This window comes from Barbatula barbatula (genome assembly GCF_947034865.1).
Source record: "Barbatula barbatula genome assembly, chromosome: 17".
Taxonomy (NCBI): domain Eukaryota; kingdom Metazoa; phylum Chordata; class Actinopteri; order Cypriniformes; family Nemacheilidae; genus Barbatula; species Barbatula barbatula.
The window spans coordinates 395,154-418,235 of NC_136780.1; the positions used below are offsets into that span (position 1 = coordinate 395,154).

A 23,082-nucleotide genomic window follows, 5' to 3' on the forward strand; every position below is an offset into this window, starting at 1 on the left:
TGTTGAGTTCCAAACATTTTATCTCCTGCAAGTGAACTCACACAGACATTCAGACAGACGAACGGTCTTTAATCTGAAGGTTGAACAGGACAGGGGTATAAAGGGCAACTTATTTCAAATAAAAAATCATTAAAAGCCATGAATTATCCTGCTATTATATTCTTCTATTTTTAAAACAACTTTAAAATTGGTGTGTATATATCCAAACATCTGTATGTGCTCTCAGAGCAGCTCATGTTTTTCACACACAAAGTAAATATACTTCACTTTAATTCAAACACAAGCTCAAAGTACACACACACACACACACACACACTGGAATCTCAGGCGGTGAGTGGACAGTCTGTTATAAATCAAATGTAGTATTTATATCTGATATAACACATCTGTCTGTTTATGCTGTTGATTGCTTGTTTAGACAAATTTAATGTAATAAGTGACATATAGAATCTTTAAAGGCAAAAGAGATTGTCATATTACAGCTGTCGTGTGATTCCAGTGATCCATCATCTGTGTGTAATAATGACGTTTATTTGTGAACCCTTTGTAAACACATGTTGAAAGAGTAATACAGCTACGTTTTTACTTTTTAGATTTACAGGCATTATTATCAATTTTGAATAAATACATACGCGGTGGCTAGTTGCATAAACATTTCTGTGGAAATTACAGTATTGCTGCAGCAGTTTGCCAGTAACTTACTGTAGATTGATATTTATGTCATTTATTGGCAACAGTTTGTTCAAAGATAAATCATCTTAGGCTGTTATTTTATAGTTTCTTTCTGTAAAGATAAAAACTTGTTCATGTTTAGTATTCATTTATCTTTGAACAAACTGTTGTCAATAAATGACATAAATATCAATCTACAGTAAGTTACTGGCAAACTGCTGCATGACTACAGTAAAAACGTTCACAGTGTAGCCACTAAGGTAAGACCGTGTCTTACTGTAACAACTATTCTCACAGACAAGCAATAACTTAAGAACAATACTTCTATATATCAGTTAGACCAATCTACCTTTGTATTAACTGAATTGAAGAAGTTACGACCAGTCTTGATGACTAACTAACTCTAAGACCAGTCTATGCAACCGGCCCCAGATGTGTTAAACAGTTTTTCATTTCAAGATGTTTTCAGGATTGAATAAAGGTTTCATCTGTATTGATGATCATAATGAAAACACACAAAATCAACAGCAATGAGAAATATTTCAGCTGGACACACGACGCGACAGACAGACACCCGATGATCAGACTGACATTTACATTTCTTACCAAAATTTCCATGTACGACAAATCACGGTTCCCTTTCTGTCGGTCTCTCGACGTTGTGTCGACAGAATGGGGTTTGACTTGAGAACCTACCTTCTCTGACTGACTTGAACAGGCCAATGAAAATTGGCGAATGAAATTTGCATGCCGGACTCCGCCCCCGGATATCCGGGTATAAAAGGGAGCCGGCGTGCTGCATTCATTCACCTTTTGTTCTTCGGAGCCTTCGCATCTCATGCTGACGACTCTGCAGACAATCTCTACGTGTTGCTGGTCTTACGACGTGGTGCAGCGGACTGTCCCGATTCCTGTGACTTCCCCTGGGCGTCTCGGCAACTGCCAAAGTATCTTTCTAAAGAGCGAGCCCTTTTCAGGGCTTAAGACATTCTACAGCGCTGTCCCGCTGTGCTCGTGGGTGCGGCGCACTCATTGAGGAAGGGGACGGACACGATGTCTGCCTCAGGTGTCTGGGACTCCAGCACGCTGAGGCGGCATTTGTGGATACATCTTGCCCGCACTGCGGGCGGATGGTGATTCAGACATTGCGGTCACGGGTGGCTGCGTTCTTGCGAGAATCAGCCACCACCTCGAGTGCTTCCCGTTCCGCGGCAGCAGTGGCATCAGCCCTGCCGTCCGCTTCGGCGAGCACCGTGGGTGATTTGGGAATTACCGTGAGCCTCAATCCGTCAGCCACCGGCTCGCGGACCGTTCACGCCCCACCTCGCTTGTCTGACCGTCCCGGAAGAGGCGGTACGCCGCCTTGTTCCTCCGTCACGCACTCGGACACGGGGCGTGACGATGATGAGATGTCGCTCGCAGCATCGGAGGGCGACCTCCTGGCATCCGACCCCGACGAGTCCTTGGAGCTTCCTCCCCCGGGGGGTCGAGCTCAGGATGAAGCGGATGTCGAGATGTCAGCCATGCTTTCCCGGGCCGCCGCGAGTATTGGGCTGCAGTGCACCGCACCGCCTCTTCCCCAACGCTCGCGGTTGGACACATGGTATCTCGGGACCGGCCGTGACTCTAAGCCACGGTCGGCCCCGGTACCATTTTTTCCGGAGGTGCATGAGGAGCTCAGTCGGACTTGGAACGCCCCCTTTTCGGCGCGTGCACGTCAGACTGGCTCGGTCGCCCTGACTTCCCTCGATGACGGGGCAGCTAAGGGCTATGTCGACATCCCACAGGTGGAGCGTGCAGTCGCGGTGCACCTGTGCCCGCAGACAGCTGCCACCTGGAGGGATCGACCAAGGCTCCCTTCCAAGGCGTGTAAGTTTTCGGCATCGCTGGTGTCGAAGGCTTACAACGCTGCGGGTCAAGCTGCCTCGGCTCTTCACGCCATGGCCATCCTGCAGGTCCATCAGGCCAAGGCGTTGAAGGAGTTGCACGAGGGAAAGTCCGACCCAGGGCTAATGCAGGAGCTCCGCACTGCCACTGACCTCGCTCTCCGGGCGACGAAGGTGACGGCGCGAGCCCTGGGTCGTACGATGTCCACACTAGTGGTCCAGGAGAGACATCTTTGGCTCAACCTTGCGCAGATGCGGGACGCCGAGAAGGTTCGCTTTCTCGACGCTCCCATCGCGCAGGGTGGGCTGTTTGGTGATACGGTCGAGGACTTCTCTCAGCAGTTCTCGACTGTAAAGAAGCAGACGGAGGCGATTAAACATATCCTGCCCCGCCGCGACCCGGCCGCCTATCGTCCGTCGAGGTCCCGCGCGGCGTCTGCTTCCCAGCAGCCCCGCCCCTCTCCGACTCAGACTCCGGCCCCAGCGCCCCCTGCACAGGCGGCCTCCCGGAGAAGGACGTCGAAGAGGAGAGCACCATCCCGTCACCAACCTCCGCGGAAGCAGAAGCGTTCCTGACGGGGTGAACCCAGGGAGATCGAGTCCACCGGGCCCGACCCAGGCAACTACATCGCCGGAGGGTCGGATTGGGACGGTGCCTGCCCCGTCCCAGCAACACCAGCCGGGCCCTTTTCAGGGCCTGGTGCCCACATTCTCACGAAAAGAGCTGTCTCTCCCCCTGGGTCTTTCTCACAGCCGCTCTCACCCTCCGCAGGACGGTGCTCGGCTACCCCACGTTGTGTTTCGGCGAGACACACGGTTGGGTATAACTCTCAGTGGCCACCAGCACCCTCAGTCAGACGGTGCGGTATGCCGCGATATCGCCCGACAGGCACCTCGGCAGAGCCGCTCTCCTCCCCGGGGTCCCCCCCGCGTCGAGGGAGCCGTACTGCCAGCCATCGAACCACCCCCCACGGGGGCAATGAATCAGATCGAACCTCTGGTCCCCCTGTCTCGGTACCTGGGAGCCTGGTTGGCTCTTCCCAGACCAGCACGGTGGCTAGAGCGAACGATCCGTCTCGGCTATGCGATTCAGTTCGCCAAGCGCCCACCCAAGTTTCGGGGCGTCCTCTTCACATCAGTGGGAGTAGATGCTCCCGTGCTTCGGGCCGAGGTCGCTACCCTTCTGGCGAAGGGGGCGGTCGAGCTCGTCCCTCTGGCCGAGATGTACTCCGGGTTTTACAGCCCGTATTTCATTGTCCCCAAGAAAAGTGGCGGGCTGCGCCCCATCTTGGACCTGCGTACCCTGAACAAGCACCTACACAAGCTGCCGTTCAGGATGCTAACGCAGAAGCGCATTCTGACGTCCGTCAGGCGTCAGGATTGGTTCATGGCGATCGACCTGAAGGACGCGTACTTCCATGTGTCCATCCTCCTTCGTCACCGGCCGTTCCTACGGTTCGCTTTCGAGGGACAGGCATATCAGTACCGCGTCCTCCCATTTGGTCTGTCCCTGTCTCCTCGAGTCTTTACGAAGGTCGTGGAGGCCGCCCTCACTCCCCTCAGGGAGCAGGGGGTGCGCATACTCAACTATCTCGACGACTGGCTCATCTTGGCGCACTCGCGAGATCTGTTGTGTACACACAGGGACCTGGTGCTCCGGCACCTAGACCATTTGGGGTTACAGGTCAACCGAGAGAAGAGCAAGCTCTCCCCTGTGCAGAGCATCCTTTTCCTCGGTATGGAACTCGACTCTGTCTCCATGTTGGCACGTCTTTCTTCCGAGCGTGCACAGTCGGTGCTGACCTGCCTGAGGAGCTTCAGGCAGCAGCCAGCGGTCCCCCTGAAACATTTTCAGAGGCTCCTGGGACACATGGCGTCCTCGGCGGGGGTGGTCCCCCTCGGGTTGATGCACATGAGACCGCTACAGCACTGGCTACAGAGCAGAGTTCCTTGGAGTGCGTGGCACTCCGGCAGCAGGCGCGTCACGATCACGCCCTTCTGCCGGCGCACCCTAACCCCATGGTCTTCAATGACCTTTTTGCGGACAGGGGTCCCTCTTGGGCAGGTTTCGAGGCGCGTCGTGGTGACGACCGACGCCTCCCTGCAGGGTTGGGGTGCTGTGTGCAACGGGCACGCAGTGTCGGGTCTCTGGACGGGCCCCCGCCTGCGCTGGCATATCAATCGCCTAGAGTTGTTGGCGGTGCTGCTTGCACTGAGGAGGTTCCTTCCCCTCGTGCAGGACAAGCACGTGCTGGTCCGGTCGGACAGCACGACTGCTGTGGCGTATATCAACCGACAGGGTGGTATTCGTTCACGGCAGCTATCGCAACTCGCCCGACGCCTCCTCCTGTGGAGCCAGCAGGTGACGAAGTCCCTGTTAGCCACTCACATCCCGGGCGACCTGAACCAGACAGCCGATGCGCTCTCTCGTCAGTCGACGCCCCGTGGAGAGTGGCGGCTCCACCCCCGCGCAGTCCAGCTCATTTGGGTGCAGTTCGGGCAGGCACAGGTGGACCTGTTCGCCTCCCTGGACACCACCCATTGCCCGCTTTGGTACTCCCTGACCGAGGCCCCCCTCGGCACGGATGCTTTGGCGCACAGCTGGCCGCGGGACAAGCGGAAGTACGCCTTCCCCCCAGTGAGCCTCATTGCACACGTCCTGTGCAAGGTCAGGGAAGAGGAGCATCAAGTGCTACTAGTTGCGCCTTACTGGCCCAACCGGACTTGGTTCTCGGAGCTAATGCTCCTGACGACAACTCCCCCCTGGCCGATTCCCCTGACGAAGGACCTTCTTTCTCAGGGGAAGGGCACGTTGTGGCATCCGAGACCAGACCTCTGGAACCTCCATGTCTGGCCCCTGGACGGGACGAGGAGATCCTGAGTGGTCTACCCCCAGCGGTGGTAGAGACCATTGCTCAGGCAAGGGCCCCGGCCACGAGGCGGTTATACGCTTTTAAGTGGCGCCTCTTCTCGTCCTGGTGTTCTTCTCGTGGAGAAGACCCACGGATATGCTCGATTGGGAGCGTGCTGTCCTTCCTGCAGTCGAGACTCGAGAACAATCTCTCCCCTTCCACGCTGAAGGTGTATGTAGCCGCAATTGCCGCTCATCACGAACCAGTTAGTGGGAAGTCTCTGGGACAGCACGACCTGGTCATTAGGTTCCTGAGGGGCGCGAGAAGGCTGAATCCAGCCCGTCCGCGCTCCGTTCCCTCTTGGGACCTCAATGTGGTCCTGGCGGGCCTCCAGAGGCCCCCCTTCGAGCCCCTCGGAGATGCCGCTCTTTCTCATCTCTCGATGAAGACGGCTCTCCTAGTGGCGCTCGCTTCCATCAAGAGGGTAGGGGACCTACAAGCATTTTCCGTGGCCACGGATTGCCTAGAGTTCGGGCCTGGTCAATCTCACGTTATCCTGAGACCCCGGCCGGGCTACGTGCCCAAAGTTCCCACCACTCCCTTCCGGGACCAGGTGGTGAACCTGCAGGCGCTCCCTTCTGGGGAGGAAGACCCAACCCCTTCCGTGTTGTGTCCAGTACGCGCGCTGCGCCTCTACTTGGACCGCACACAGAGCTTCAGGAGCTCTGACCAGCTCTTTGTCTGTTTTGGAGGTCAGCACAAGGGGAGGGCTGTCTCCAAACAGAGGTTGGCGCACTGGATCGTGGACGCCATCACTATGGCTTACCGATCACAGGATCTCCCGTGCCCGCTTGCAGTGAGGGCACACTCCACCAGGGGTGTGGCCTCCTCGTGGGCACTGGCGCAGGGCGCCCCTCTGGCAGACATATGTAGAGCTGCGGGTTGGGCTACGCCCAGCACCTTCGCGAGGTTTTACAGCCTCCGCGTGGAACCGGTATTTGCCAGAGTCTTACGAGACACCGCCAGGTAAGTTCCGGCAGCCGGTGGGCGTACGCCTGCGATAGCACCCCTCCACAGGTGAGACGTGGTGCTATCCAGCCTCCCCTCTTCCCCCCACGTGGGCGAAGAGTAGGCATTCCATCCATCACTAAGCACTCCTCGGCGGCGGGCTCGGCGGAGCAGCCCTGCCGCCCTTGGCCTGTTTCTGAGCTCTAGCAGTGACTCAAACAAGGCCTAGTGCTCCACACGTAGTAACCCCCCCACAGGGCGGTTCCGTCTGATGTCTTCTCATGAATGGCTCTCAATCGATGGCCCATGACCTCTCCCAGGTGTACTTCACCTGCTCGCGACACCATCTCGTGTCTGCATGTCTCCCACGTGCTCTCCCCTATCCGGTGAGACCGTGTGTGAATTTCCACTAAACTCCTCCCTGCGGTAGGAAGTGGTCTCCGTAGCGCGTTCCCTCAGGGGGGAATCACGCTTCCCAGTGGCCCTTACGGTGCCGGGCGGCTTCTCGCTGTTAAGAGAACTAGGCCGCCGTCCGTGACGGCCGGAGGAAGGGGCTCCCATCTTGTGGGTAAGCTCTGGACCCTTTCCCTTCCACTGGAAGGTTGCAATTCATGCTAGCGCCCACGTTTTGACACGCCCAGGCCAGTCAACGTCGCTTCGCGAGGAATTGTGACGCGGCACAGCGCTGTGGCGTTTTCCGAGGAACCCCATTCTGTCGACACAACGTCGAGAGACCGACAGAAAGGGAACGTCTCGGTTACGTATGTAACCTCCGTTCCCTGATGGAGGGAACGAGACGTTGTGTCCTTCATGCCACAACGCTGGCCGCCCGCTGCAGCAGTCGGGGCAAGATCCTCAGGCTCCTCAGCACAAAAGGTGAATGAATGCAGCACGCCGGCTCCCTTTTATACCCGGATATCCGGGGGCGGAGTCCGGCATGCAAATTTCATTCGCCAATTTTCATTGGCCTGTTCAAGTCAGTCAGAGAAGGTAGGTTCTCAAGTCAAACCCCATTCTGTCGACACAACGTCTCGTTCCCTCCATCAGGGAACGGAGGTTACATACGTAACCGAGACGTTGTCCTGTGACAGATTAGAGATGTGATGTGTGAATGCATGTTTCTGATAGTGTGTGTTTGCAGGTTTTGATGATGAGGGTGGGTACAGAAGACACCAGCTCTGTTACTGTGGGAAATGAATACACAGACGAGTTTGAGAACAGCGACACCAGAGATGACACACACTTCTGGACGAAAGGTGTGTGTCCAATAACTCAAACTCTCCTGTGCTGTTTAGGACTTTAGATGAAAACTGTGTGTGTGTGTGTGTGTGTGTTAGAGTCTGTGCACAGGTTTACACGTGTGTCATCTGTTGTTCGCTCTGGTTGGCACATGTGTGCTGTGTTCAGTGTCACTGCTGTAATCCTGCTCGTCCTGATCATCACCGTATCTGTCAGCCGTAAGTAACACACACATTTGATCTTCATTATAGATCTATAAGTGTATCTCAGTTGTTATGGTATTGTGTGTCAGCAGCAGAACGATTGTAGTTTTATAAAACATCAAGGGCCGGTTTCACAGACAAGGCTTCAGCTAGTCCCAGACTAAAGTGAATGTTTGACCTGTGTTAACTGAATATAACTTCTCTTCAAATATATCCGTGCCATTGTTTTGTCTCGAGATGCTCCCCAGTAATGTTTTCTTCTAAGGTATTTTTATAAAAGCGACATATGTATGTTAATTTCTCAGAGGCGTAGTCCTAAACCTTTGACACTGGGCCATATAGTTTTAATGCACTTAGTTATGTCACTTTGGCATCTGTGATTAATGTAAAGTATAAATGTGGCCTATAGCTTTTGATATTCTTCCATTTAAATGCATTATTTAGCACAATTTACTCCATTTATTAACATTATTTTGCATTAACAGAGATATGTTTATAAAGTGTTCAGGGTTTGTTTCAGAGCCACATTTGAGCATATTCCTGGCCCAAAGAAAAACCAATAGGCTACACAATTGCACACACACACTTGTTTTTGTGTTTCGTAAGATGGGAAGTTTGAGAGTAAGTTCTCAGCCACACAAACAAACATGATGAACTTGAGCCAAACGCTACTGACCACCGTTACCAGAACCAAACATCTAGAGGAGTACGGTAACTACACAATCACACAAACACAACACAAACGTCATATGTGATGTGGTTTGATACCAGAGAAAATTACTTCATGAAGAAAAAACTGATGTCATGTAACTCTTGTGTTTGTTCAGGGCATAAAGTTCATTCAGACATCAGCAGTCTGGAGTTTAACCTCGAAACACTGCAGGGACAAATAAGTGACAGTGAGCACACGCACACGCATGCACACGCACGCATGCACACACACATACACACGCACACGCAACACATTTGCACACACACGTGCACACGCACGCACACGCACACACACGCACATACACACACGCGCACACACGCACGCATGCACACACGCACGCACACATGCACACACACATACACACGCGCACACACATATGCACACACACGTGCACACGCACACACACGCACATACACACACGCGCACACACGCGCACGCATTCACACGCACGCATGCACACGCACGCATGCACACACACATACACACACACACGCACGCGCACACACATATGCACACACACGTGCACACGCACGCACACGCACGCACACACACACACACGCACATACACACACGCACACACACAAACGCACACACACACGGACACACGCACACACATACCAGCACACACAAACGCACACCAGCACACACACACGCACACACGCATGCACACACACAAACGCACACACATGCACACACACATGCACACACACGCACACACACACGCACACACGCACGCACGCACACACACACATACGCACACACACAAACAAGCGCACAAACATGCACACACTAACAAACATGCACACACTAACACACACACACACGTGCACACACACACGTTGTTTGTTGCGTTCTCATATTAAATATGTGTGTATGTGTGTGTGTGTTTGTGCGTGTTTGTGTGTGTTCATGTGTATGTGTGTGTAGTGTCTGGTGCGTTACAGATTCTTCATAGCAAAGTTTCAGAGCTCAGGTGTCACATCAACAAGCTGAACAACAGTAAGTCACTCTGATTTACCACCGTACACATGCGGTGAACACACAAAAGAGTTGATGAACATCTTTAGGTGTTTTTTACATTTACATTTTATCATTTAGCAGACGCTTTTATCCAAAGAGACTTACAGAGAGTTCAGGGAGCAATAATACAAAAGGTGCTAATGCAAAGTTACTAGTTTCAACAAAAGCTAGACCACTACCTGTTGGTGATTGCATTAGTCCAACCTTGAGATGATCAGGCCTGGACAAGGAGTTGTGCCGCATGCTCAGTGAGGTAGGGTCTAACCTTTCTAACGTTAAATAACATTAAACATTAAATAACAGCGCTAGCAACACCAAGGTCAGGGGTTCAATCCCAAAGGACTGCACATAGTGAGACAGAAATGTATAGCGCAATGCAATGTAAGTCACTTTGGATAAAAGTGTGGACCATATGTATAAATGTAAATAAATGAGAGTGTTTCATGTTTATTTCAAGAATTGTATGAATGATGTGAAGAAGTGTGGAGGTGTTGCTGACATCACTTGTGTGTGTGTGTGTGTTCAGTAACACAGGGTCAGTGTTGTGCCGATGGATGGTTTCTCTTCTCTTCTCACTGTTATTTCTTCTCTGATGATGGGATGTCCTGGAGCTCCGCCAGAAATCAGTGTGAAATTAAGAAAGCACAATTACTGGTCTTAACAAACAAACTGGAGAAGGTCAGAGCTTCGACACACAACACCAACAGACACACACAACTCAAAAGCAAACCAATACAGAAGATCTGTCTGCTTCATTCAGCTGCACAATAGTGAACGTGTGTGTTTGTTTGTGTGTTCAGGAGTTTGTGGTCAGTAAGACTAAGCCTCTCTTTTATTGGTTGGGTCTGACTGATGGACGGACGGGTGAGTGGGAGTGGCTGGACAGAACGCCATACGTGATGCTGAAAAGGTGAGTGTGTGCTTGTGTGTGTCAACCTTAACAAATCACAAGATCATCAAGACACGTGTGTGTGTGTGTGTGCAGTGAATGGATGCCGGGACAGCCGGATAACTGGAGGGGTCACGGTATGGGTGGAGGTGAAGACTGCGCACATTTTCATCATGACGGTCGTTATAATGATGACCACTGCATTCGAAACTATCGATACGTCTGCAAAACACACGCAACCTCCGTCTGACACACAACATCCTCATCCCATCAGAGTCCAGTTCTACGACTCTTACACGAATGCTCTGAAATGATTTCATTTCCTTTGACCTTAATCTTGAGATGTGTGTTGAATCATGACATCACGACACACAGATGAATGTTTGGAGTTTAGTCTCGTGTGATCGGGACATGTTGATTCATAAAGGACTCAAAGAATGATTTCTCCACCTACTGAAGATCTACAACAGACAGAAAGTTCAATCTGTAATGATGTGTTTGATGTTCTTTGTGGCTTTGAATAAAAACATCAGTGAAATGATTCAACATCAAACTGCAGTCGTGTTCTCTCAACAGCTCATAAGAAAACACATCACAGTTACCTCTCTTACACCGTGTCTACACCAAAGGTAATATTCTCTGGATCGGTTCCACATGTGTGGGTGATCTGCCTGCTGCTACAAGATCTGCAGATTCTGTGGACATCTTTAAGAATCGTCTGAAAACACATGACCCATCAGTTCTGACTTTATCTACTCTTTCAAAATAAAGAAAAAAACTCATCTCAGATATTTCTCCTAAGAAAAAGAGTCACAAATGTCACAATACAACTCTAGATTAAAGACACATCTTTTCAGCAAAGCATTCACTTAATGAAAAATAAGCTAAATAAACCATAATCTTGCTTGTGCTATTAACACCATGTACTGTGCTGTGTTATAACATTTTTTTGTGTTTTTCAGTTTGTCTTATTTTGTCCCGTAAAGCTGCTTTGGAACAAAGCACATCATGAAAAGCGCTTAATAAATAACATTGAATTACACAAATGTCATGAGAGTTTGAGAGGGGACGTCAACAATGTGTCACACTGAGCTCAGGTTCGTCTCGTCTGTGATCAAAAGTCAATATTACTGAAGATCTCAATATCATTTCTCATCAAACCCACATTATTTTACATCGATTTACACCTCCAGACACTTCATGTGTTTCAACAATTACACTCTCATTTCATTCTCTCTTTATTTCTCCTGAAACTAAGTTGATACTTAAATGATCTAATGCCTCAGAAGATGATTCATTGATTCATAATAAAAATCCTTCATATACAGTTAAATGTATACAGTGCAAGTTTTATTTTCTCAATGCAGTGTCACCTAATGATCAGACAATGTTTTCCTTTCATGTAAATATGATAAAAATAATATTGACATATCTAATATTAATTGTACAGGCTACATTATATACATATAAAATAGAATTTCTTCAATCATAAAAAAGACATGAAATACTGTGATTATGACATGTGATTGACTGTGATTGATCTCTCTCTACCTCCAGACTGGTTTGATAGATTTACTCTGTGATTGGTGAGAGACGCCGCCGCCGCTCATTCTGGGATGTCCTGCAGGGGGCGTCAGATGAACACTTTGTGTTTTACTGAGTGTGACGGCTGGACTCCTCTGTGGACTGAGGACATGTGAGAGTCTGAGTGAAGCCGTGCGGGTCACCGGAGGATGTTTGGGGTCAGATGGAGAGGCCGTGTTTGGAGTGACGGCATGTCGTGTGGTGGACGCCACAGTGTTGCGAGCGAAGCCGGGGGTGGGCCGGTGCTGTGAAGCGTGGGTGGAGGTTTGAGGGCCGGGAGCACCCAGGGCTCTCAGCGTCGCGCGACACATCTTCTCTTCGGGGGGCGGTCGATTCACCTGTTTTTTCTTGGCACTGGAACCTCGAACGGGAGATTTCTGCTGAACGGAGGAACGGGACCGACTGATGGGAACGACTTTTCTCAAGCTCTGCGTCTCGGAGGAGGTCAGGGTGCGGACGGGCCGCTGGTGAGGAGACTTTGAGAGGGACGAGGAGGTTTTTGGAGATGCTGATGATGGTTTAGCAGAGATGGGCGATCTGTGTTTTGGCTCGGGGGTTTTTAGGATGGACTTTTTGCTGATTGTTTGTATCGGTCGTGTGTGTCTGTCTCTGGATTGAAGCGATCGTTTGTTTGTTTGGTGAGGGGTGAGCTTTACATCATCATTATCATCATTATCGCCTCTAGTCGAGCTCTCTGATTGGTTGTGACGTTCACATTCACCTGAGTTTCCGTGTGAGGGGTCAAAGGTCATCTCGTCGTTTCTCAGTGTGTCCTGCTGTGTGTGTTTGTGCGTTTCTTGTACAGTGTGGGTCTGTGGATTCTCTGGACACACGTGTGTTGTGTTGCTGTCGTGGTCAGACTTGGTTGTGGTGGAACCTTCCTGAGCATGGTTTCCATGGAGATGAGTAGTATTTGTGTCAGTGTGTGTGTGCGTGATAGAGAGCGAGTGTATCGGAGGAAGTACGTGTGTATCTGCTCCAGAGGGGTCAGAGGTCACATCATGGCACTCTGCTAAATCATTGTTGACTTTTTGTTGCCGTGAGCGACGGACACTCCCGAACCTCAGAGGTGGAATGAGAGGACTTTGTGGGTGTGTCCTGAGGAGGTCCAGAAGCCCCTCCCTCATTAAAGCTGCCTCAACATCTGTCTCACTGCTTGACCTCAACCCAAAGACGCCTCCCACACCCTCATGCCCCGCCCACGAGTGACGCTTGTCCTCCAGCTGTGTGAGATGTTTTCTGCGTGACTCCTCCCGCGCTCCACGCTCAGCGTTCTCCTGAAAAGAGATTTTACTTTAATACTGAAACACGTTCTTGCATGAGAGAAGCTGTGTGTGTGTGTTTATTTTACCTGAATGGCCTTTTTAAATTTAGAGCAGAAATTTTGGAAAATGTGGAAACACTCGTCCAGTTTGAATGTTTCTACGTCTTCACAGAAGAAGTCGATCAGAGTGTTTCCTTCATTGACCATCACATCACTACAGACCCTTAAATCCACCAGAGCTTCACCTGCACTCTGACACACACACACATTGGTTGTTTTAAGGATGGTAAGTTTAGTTTTCTTTGAATTCTCAGATTATGGAGATGCAGAATATATGTTTGTGTCACCTTGAGGAAGGAGTGAAGTTGTGTCAGTAGATCATCATCGGTCTGAATGTTGATCTGCACCTGATGAACTCTCTCAGTCAGAGAACTCAACTCCACATGAATACTGTCAACACACACACTACACAAACACACACACACAGTAATATATCTATATCAGAGTGTTTGAGATGAATGAATGTTCTCACCGAGCTGCTTGCTGGACATGTTGAAGTTTCTCAGGAAACGTTAGCAAATTTCTCTTCTGAGCTTCCAGAGCTACAAAGTGCAGCAGGTTCATTCCAGGTTTATTGGCTTTAGTATCGGCCAGTGAGAGCAGAGAAGACAGTTTAAAACCAACAGCATTACCAGCAAAACCACCCTGAGAGAGAGAGAGAAAGAAAGATATTGAGTCTGGAATTTGCATCCGAAATTTCTGCACGTTAAAAAATAAATACGACCTCACGTCGTGTCAATCACATTTACACAATGCCTCTGATATTTCCGTCCATCATAAAAAAATGCGACCATTTTGGACTGTATGTGCAAAGACATTTAATGAAGGTGTAAGTGTGAACAGTTTATGATGTTTAATTAGCAAAGTTCGGGAGCATATCATCCAATCGGCTGGTTCGCTAGCAGCTTGAACCGAAATCTTGCCTGCGCCATCTCTACAGCTAAATCCAACATCGCTCCACCTCCCCGAACTCACTTTCTACAGCAGGACCCCGGGGGTGAGCTCTGGGTTCGGGCCGCTATCGGGGGAGAGTGTTCCGTGTTCGGAAGGAACCGGCGAGCTCAGAGTCCGCTCCCTGGACAGCACGCCTAATACGCATATCTTACCTACCCATGCTTTCATCATCACCCCTGCATTCATTATTATTTACATTGGCGAACTCGTGAACGGATGGTTCTTTATAGTGGGGCATGTTGTCATGTTGATTCTGTGTAATGTGTGTGTGTACATGACTTACAGCATTCATGATGTTTCCAGCTTGTAGCACTAAATGAAGGATGTTGTGTAACTCCTCACAGTTAAACAGCTCTGTAAAACACAAGTCCATCAGCAGAGTTCACACGCACGCACACACACACACGCACGCACACACACACACGCACGCACGCACGCACACACACACACACACACACGCACGCACACACGCACACACACGCACGCACGCACGCACACACACGCGCACACACACACAGGCACACACGCGCACACACACACAGGCACACAGGCACACACAGGCACACACGCGCACACACACACAGGCTCACACAGGCACACATGCGCACACACAGGCACACACACACGCACGCACACACGCACACACACACAGGCACACAGGCACACAGGCACACACGCGCACACACACACAGGCACACAGGCACACACAGGCACACACGCGCACACACAGGCACACACACACAGGCACGCACACACACACGCAAACATGCACGCACACACGCACACACACACACACACGCACGCACGCACGCACGCACACACACACAGGCACACAGGCACACACAGGCACACACGCGCACACACGCGCACACACACACAGGCACACAGGCGCACACACACACAGGCACACACGCGCACACACACACAGGCACACAGGCACACACAGGCACACACGCGCACACACAGGCACACACACACGCACGCACACGCGCACACACACACAGGCACACAGGCACACACAGGCACACACGCGCACACACACACAGGCACACAGGCACACACAGGCACACACGCGCACACACACACAGGCACACACAGGCACACACGCGCACACACAGGCACACACACACGCACACACACACAGGCACACACGCGCACACACAGGCACACACACACGCACACACACACAGGCACACACACACAGGCACACAGGCACACACGCGCACACACACACAGGCACACACGCGCACACACAGGCACACACACACAGGCACGCACACACACACGCAAACATGCACGCACACACACACGCAAACATGCACGCACACACGCACACGCACGCACGCACGCACACACACACAGGCACACAGGCACACACAGGCACACACGCGCACACACACACAGGCACACAGGCGCACACACACACAGGCACACACGCGCACACACACACAGGCACACAGGCACACACAGGCACACACGCGCACACACAGGCACACACACACGCACGCACACACGCACACACACACAGGCACACAGGCACACACAGGCACACACGCGCACACACACACAGGCACACAGGCACACACAGGCACACACGCGCACACACACACAGGCACACACAGGCACACACGCGCACACACAGGCACACACACACGCACACACACACAGGCACACAGGCACACACGCGCACACACAGGCACACACACACGCACACACACACAGGCACACAGGCACACACAGGCACACACGCGCACACACAGGCACACACGCACGCAGACACGCACACACACAGGCACACACAGGCACACACGCGCACACACACACAGGCACACACAGGCACACACGCGCACACACAGGCACACACACACAGGCACGCACACACACACACAAACATGCACGCACACACACACGCAAGCATGCACGCACACACACACACGCACGCACACACACACAGGCACACACGCGCACACGCAGGCGCACACACGCACGTGCACGCGCACACACACACACACACACACACACGCACACACACACACACAGGCACACACACAGGCACACACACGCACGTGCACGCGCACACACACACACACACACACACACACCTGTGATGGCAGTCCGGACCACAGTGATGTCCTGCTTCACAGCTGAACACAAGGAGGAAAACTCTCCCTTCAGGAGCAGAGCTTCAACACGCACACCAAACCTGCAAACACAACTGAAGAGTCAACAGAACCCACTGTAGACAGACTGTGTATGTATGTGTATGTGTGTGTGTGTGTGTACCTGGGCAGATGGATGAGTGTGTACATGAAGGCATCAGCTGGTGTCAGGTCTTTAGTGTCTCCACTGAACATCTGAAGCTTCTTCACCTGTCAGTATCATTGATCAGTCATTGATGATCAGAGTCACTGGCTACGTTTACATGGACACATCGGATTGAATTTGTTCAGATTGTGCCGTCTGAATGTAGTGAAAGGTGATCTAATTGATGTGCGTGTTTTTATGACAATCTTCAAATCAGATTAAATCTGCTGACACGCTCACACTGCACCTACATACCCACTAAAACTGCGTTTTAAAGCACGTGTTGTGTATGTTTTCAGGAAAAGAACTCATAATAGCAACGTAATGTCACGCAATAAAGCACACAGTTCATATGAAGCAAGGTCGTTTTACACAGCGATTTACAATGGTAAAACCAGTAAAATCTTCCAAAGCACAGGTAAGTAAACTAGAAATGAAATAAATGTTCGGTACTATGAATACAATGACATTTTATGATTAGATATTTTAATATGTTTGTACATCTGCACATGTCTCATGTTTTAAACTCACTCCAGGGAAACCGCCGTTTGATACCGTCTTGAAATCCGTGTGACGCAAGTTTTCAATGCATGATTTGAGTGGACGGGGTCACGTGATGGGACTGATTATCCTCCTTAGCCAATCACATGACAATGTGAGGAAATATAGCGCAGTAAAAGTACAGATGAAGCACTAAAAATGTACTCAAGTAAAAGTCAACTGTTTTAAACTACTTATAAAAGTACATTTCCTAAACAAACTACTCAATTACAGTAATTTTAGTTTTTGTAATTCATTACTTTCCACCGCTGCATATGCCGTTACGTCTGTACGACCCAGCGTCGTCTTTGCACATGCGTAAAACTTACTTCTTCGGTTTTCAATTGATCAAGTGTTTACATGAACCACCCCTTACAATCCCACTGAGATTTCCATCGGTTCGGCATTTTTAATCTGATTGACGTGTTTATATGGAGCATTTTCATTGGGTTCAGACTTGAAATCGGTGTTTTACCTCCTCATCCTCCGGCAGAAGCTTCAGCAGACCTCTGAGAGACTCCACATCACAAGATTCACTGTTCCCACGAAGAACATCCTCCAGCAGACCATCACCAGAACTCAACACAACATCACACGGTCAATGAATCTGTGAGTGCGTAACTGAATGGGTGTGGTTAACATTACACTTACTTTTTAAGGTGCTTGAGGAAAATAGAGATATTCATGCTTCTCTTGGAATTCAGGATGGTGATCTATAGAAAACACACACACGTGTATGAGCTGAGGGCACATCAACAGTCTTCACAGCATCATGCATCATCTGACCTGCTCTTTGAGATCTTTCACAGAACCTCGTCCTCGCGTCATCCTCCTGTCGGCCGCAGCGGGGGACCGCGTGTCCTCGTGTTGTCCGAAGAGCTCTTCGATGGCTCTGATGTCGATGTGGTAGGACGTTTCTCGGCTGTGTCGGCCGAGGGTCCACAGGTTCGGTCCGTCCTGCCGTTTGACCCGCTCCTCTGGAATGGGTTTCCAGTAGAAGCTCCTGACCCTCCTCTTCTTCTGCACCGGGTTTCCCAGCAGCAGGGGAGGAGGAGGGAGGGGAGGGGCCGGGGGCGGAGCATAACTGGAGACATCCTCAGGGTGTGAGGAAGAAGGAGGGATCGAAACAAGATCCACTTCCTCTTCCTGAAAGCTCTGTGTCTCATTGGCTAAAAATGAGACGCCACTCATAACACCTGGAGTGATTGGAGTAAACTAAATGAGAGAGGGGTGGGCGGGGTCAAAGGATGATTGACAGCTGGAGTAGGGTAACACATGCATGCATGATATGAAAAAGCAACGTCAGAAGACAGTGAGCTCTGGGAAAGATGCTTCTCAAAGAACAGACCAATCTGTAACACACACAGTCATCACATGTACAACAATTATTAGACAATTCAAAGTCATGGTTTAAAGCCACAATATGGAATAATTTTGTTGTGAAATATCCCAAAATCACTTTCACAGTGTGATATATTTCATGCAGTCGTGTACTTACATGATCCCAAATGTTCCCAAGAATGTGCAGATCCAGAGAAATTCCTATTTAAACTAAAGTCCCGTCTCTTGTCTCTCTTGTGTTTGTCTCATATCAGTGACTTAATATCCGCTGCTCCTCACGACCCTCAGTTTCCGGCTGTAGAAACTACGGCAGAAGTGCTTATACAGCATCTGTTGTTCTGTTATTATTGATCACGATTACTCTTTGGTGACTAAAGGAAACACAAACAAGCATAAACGTAGTTTACTTTTCAAACGACGACTATATGACTGTTTTAAACACGTTAAACTGTGTAGCATTACGCTACCAAATCAATTGACAAAGTCCAATATCATTCACAGGCTAACGTAGCTTTACATTCCATGTCAGTTGTAAACTACTTGTAAGTCACTTTGGATAAAAGCCTCTTCTCTTTGGCTCTCAACGGAGGCAGTCGCATTTTTCTTGCTCCCGTCCTCCCCTTTTTTTCCTGCTGATCTCCTGTCTTGTCTCGTATCACTTATCCCTGTTGCAAGTCTTGTCTATGGTGTATTGTGTACATGTTTTCCTCCTCACCTTCCCCATGTTATGCTTTATCTTCTTCTAAAAATACATTTCGTTGCACTGTACTTGTATGTGTGTAATGACAATAAAATGAATCCAAAAAAATGAGTAAATGTAAATAAAACTCATTCATGACCTCGTCCGTGACCATGATTGGCGATCTCCATACGCCTCTGGATGTCCCATAACTCCACTCTCATGCTCAACGTCATTTAGCTTCACCTTTTGTTGTTGTTTTGAAAGTGCAGCATCTAGCGCTCCAAACTTACATATTGTGGCTTTAACTTAGATTTGAACATTTTCAGTTTACAATCACATTAGCTGTCTGGTTGTGAGCTGCTCAACAAGACAAAATCTCAATGTGGTCTCTGTAAAACCTTGCTCATTTAAAGGCCCAGTTCAGTCTTCAAAATAGAAAAAAGTCATACAGGTTTGACACGAGGATGAATTTTTCATATAATTATGTCAAATGATGTTTGTAGTTCTTCGAGAGTGGATTTCTGTGACATCATCAAAGGTTCAACAGTTCATTACAGAATGACATCATATTAATCCATATCAGCTCTTTAGCACACAACAAATATTTACACTCGGAACCGGACCTCCCTTCAGCTGAACAATAGAGCAGAGATCACACCTTCATATTCTCTCTCTCTGTGTGTCACTAAATATCACATATAACACATATATAAGAACATATATAAACTCTTCATGTGTGCAGGTACAACAGGTGGATGACATCAGCATCTCAGTGTTTTCTAGCAGATATTTGGTTTGTTGTGCAACTTGAAATGATGCTCTTTATGATCAATACTATGTTAAATTAACACATTATCACAATTAATAAGAAGACTTGACGTTAGAAATCTTCACATCTGACATAAACACATAAAGCGCAATAACAATAAAACACATTCATATTTGCTCTTTACATCAATAACTGCACAACAATATAAAAACACCTGTGCGAATATATTTTTATAATAAAATGAATCAAACATAATTCAAGACCTTTCTTGTTTTATTTCTAAAACATGAAATACTCGTAAAGTGCGCTAAACACACATGCGCACTGATGACTTCAGAGATGTTGAGAAGAAAACAAACTTACCTTGAAGTGTCATGAAGATGAAGATGAAGATGAAGATGTCATCTATGATTTAATGATCATCATCACGTCAGAAAACATCTGCAGCATTTCTTTACTTTTTAACACAAGGCAGAAACATCAAGCGCGTGCGTGGCCTCAGCGCGTCTGTCAGACAGCTCGCGCGCACGCGCATACACACGAGTACGCACGCGACCGCTAACTACACTGTTAGGCTAATTAGATTTACACCGTGTAGTGTAGTGTGAAATAAAACACACAAACACCCCGTGATGGGAACTTTTACTATGGTTAAAGTGTGTGTGTGTGTGTGTGCGTGTGTGTGTGTGTGTGTGTGTGTGTGCGTGTGTGTGTGTGTGTGTGTGTGCGCGTGTGTGTGCGCGTGCGCGTGCGTGTGCGTGTGTGTGTATGTGTGTGTGCGCGTGTGTGTGTGTGTGTGTGTGAGTGAGATAACAGCTCTGCCGTCACGCCCAGTGTGACTAATGCGTACTGTCAGTTTAATCATGTTTTACAGTTGAAATATTCTTTTAAATTCTAATTAATTCGTTGCAAAGAAGCTTCAGGGAAACATACAAACAGTAATAATATTATATAAAAGAAAATTATAAATGCTATTAGTGCACATGATTTTTAAGTGCATTAGCAGAACTTAATGTAAATATTCAATACTGATTTGTAAAAAAGATTTTTTAATACCAGTCAATGTTTTGCCATGATGCGCCTGTGACGTGTTGTACAGAACGAACATTTTAATGTCATTTAGAAAAACGAGTTAAAGGCAAGTCCACTCACTCCCTCCAAATCAGTCAGGAACCTCAGAGTCATATTTGATGAACAGCTGTCCTTCAATGATCACAATGCAAAGACAACGCGATCCTGTCGATATGCCTTATTCAACATTAGAAAGATTAGACCCTTTCTCACGGAGCATGCGGCACAACTCCTTGTCCAGGTCCTGGTCATCTCAAGGTTGGACTACTGCAATGCTCTCCTTGCTGGTCTTCATGCAAAGGTTATCAAACCACTTCAGCTGGTTCAAGACGCAGCAGCACGCCTCATCATCCAACAGCCCAAGAGGGCTCAAGTGACACCCCTGTTCATCTCTCTCCACCGGCTACCGCAGCCCGTATCAGATTAAAGTCACTGATGCTTGCCTACAGGACTATCACTGGAAGGATACTTTCACACATTACTACACTCCTACACCCCATCATGAACCCTGCGTTCAGTAAACCAGCGGCGCCTTGTATTGTCTTCTCATAAGGGCACTAAACAGATATTGTTCTGGCTTTTGTTGAAACTAGTATCTTTGTATTAGCACCTATTGTACTATTACTCTTTTATGACATATCGCTTATTGCTCCCTGAACTCTCTGTAAGACGCTTCGGTTAAAAGCTTCTGCTAAAGACTCAATCTTGTGATGTAAATGTAAAGCCTAATAAGAGAATAAAACATGTGTTGCAGGTCTCATTGTATTAGCAAACACAACAAAACACCTCAACATGAAATGCTTATTACTGATTAAAATTCACTTCATGTTAAATGTAATTTAGAATTATAAATTAATAAATTAAAATTCCAGGTAATTACTATTAAATCCTGCAGTAAACACATGCCATAGAGAACTATAGAGTATATATTACACTATATTAGATAGAATATATTAACATTCATAAAACCATATGACGTGAGACTCATGGAAAAACTCATTTCAGGACACAGGGATCATTGTGTCGCCTGAAAACCACAGATCAGATGAGATATGGCATCACTCATCCTGTAAAGAGAGCATGAAAGAGACATGTAAATGTTTCAGATGATAGGAACTGAAGGAACGGGACACACATGTAAATGAGTCTGTTTGCTGTATTTAAAAACACCTGAAGTTTGTTTCGTCCGTTTCTCCAAACATGACACTCGTCTCTCTCCTGTTCACAGGTGACTGTGTTTAAATATCAATCCTCTGGGAACACATTTGTTCAAAGAAATTTGATTTTTCTTATCCTTAAAGCATTCTTAGATAATAATACTGTACAAGTAAATTAAAAGATTGTTTTGAAAATTTACTTCCTGTAAACAAATGATTTTCTCTTGATGTTTTTCTCCCAGTCTCAGCGGTTCTCAGTTTCTCTGCGTCTTCTCTGCGTCAGTATCACTTTGTGAACCGATCGATGTCGTGGACTGAAGCTCAGAGATACTGCAGAGAGAATCACACAGATCTGACCACCGTCAACAACATGAATGACCTGAAGAACATCATAAACACTGTCAACGGTCAGACTCAAAATGTTTGGATTGGGCTGCACAAGATGAATAACCTTACATGGACATGGTCTCTGGGAGACCCGGCGTTTTACACCGGAAATGAGTCACAGTATCGATACTGGGGAGATAAACAACCAGACAACAAAAATACTGATGTCTGTGTTTATATGGAAAAGGACGGAATGTGGCATGATGCCAGCTCTACTACCACTGTGCTCTCCTTCATCTGCTACAACGGTGAGTTGATCTGTGTGGGATCATATCTCAGAAACATTGTGTTTTGAGCATGAAAATCAATATCAGATCAATGTTTTCCAGACAGCAGCAAACAATTCATTCTTGTTAAAAACAACATGAAGTGGCATGAAGCTCAGAGATACTGCAGGGAGAACCACACAGATCTGGCCAGTGTGAGGAACCAAATTGAAAATGAGAAGATTAAGAATCTGAGCAGTCAAACACATGCAGGAAATAACC

General features: G+C 48.3%; 3 protein-coding genes across 4 annotated transcripts in view; 2 read left to right on the forward strand and 1 right to left on the reverse strand.

The window, feature by feature from the left end:
- Positions 1 to 271: 271 nt before the first annotated feature.
- Positions 272 to 11,817, forward strand: asgr1a (asialoglycoprotein receptor 1a). Of its 2 annotated transcripts, none has more exons than XM_079478959.1 (9): positions 272 to 330; positions 7,560 to 7,674; positions 7,756 to 7,875; positions 8,467 to 8,571; positions 8,688 to 8,759; positions 9,500 to 9,571; positions 10,119 to 10,270; positions 10,393 to 10,502; positions 10,578 to 11,817. In XM_079478959.1, the coding sequence occupies exons 2-9, from the start codon at positions 7,566 to 7,568 to the stop codon at positions 10,729 to 10,731; spliced, it is 894 nt and encodes a 297-aa protein (XP_079335085.1). In that variant the 5' UTR covers positions 272 to 330; positions 7,560 to 7,565; the 3' UTR covers positions 10,732 to 11,817. The 2 variants fall into 2 exon arrangements, with proteins under 2 accessions (XP_079335085.1, XP_079335086.1); XM_079478960.1 differs by having other exon boundaries at positions 305 to 330; positions 7,547 to 7,674.
- LOC306907085 (FH2 domain-containing protein 1) lies at positions 11,810 to 20,719 on the reverse strand. The gene is made up of 12 exons (XM_079478931.1): positions 20,343 to 20,719; positions 18,686 to 18,899; positions 17,974 to 18,539; positions 17,839 to 17,900; positions 17,663 to 17,765; positions 16,627 to 16,712; positions 16,446 to 16,546; positions 14,627 to 14,697; positions 13,862 to 14,034; positions 13,677 to 13,794; positions 13,417 to 13,581; positions 11,810 to 13,342 (listed from the first exon to the last, which is right to left on the reverse strand). Exons 3-12 carry the CDS (start codon positions 18,376 to 18,378, stop codon positions 12,029 to 12,031), a joined length of 2,598 nt encoding a protein of 865 aa, XP_079335057.1. The 5' UTR covers positions 18,379 to 18,539; positions 18,686 to 18,899; positions 20,343 to 20,719; the 3' UTR covers positions 11,810 to 12,028.
- Positions 20,720 to 22,200: 1,481 nt separating this feature from the next.
- LOC306907095 (macrophage mannose receptor 1-like) overlaps positions 22,201 to 23,082 on the forward strand; it is a 1,916-nt gene continuing 1,034 nt past the window's right edge. Inside the window, exons 1-3 of the mRNA XM_079478950.1 lie at positions 22,201 to 22,278; positions 22,450 to 22,842; positions 22,924 to 23,082. The exon at positions 22,924 to 23,082 is cut by the window's right edge and continues 189 nt beyond it. Coding sequence (XP_079335076.1) covers positions 22,251 to 22,278; positions 22,450 to 22,842; positions 22,924 to 23,082 — 580 coding nt within the window. The 5' untranslated portion in view covers positions 22,201 to 22,250. The remainder of the gene's footprint in view (positions 22,279 to 22,449; positions 22,843 to 22,923) is intronic.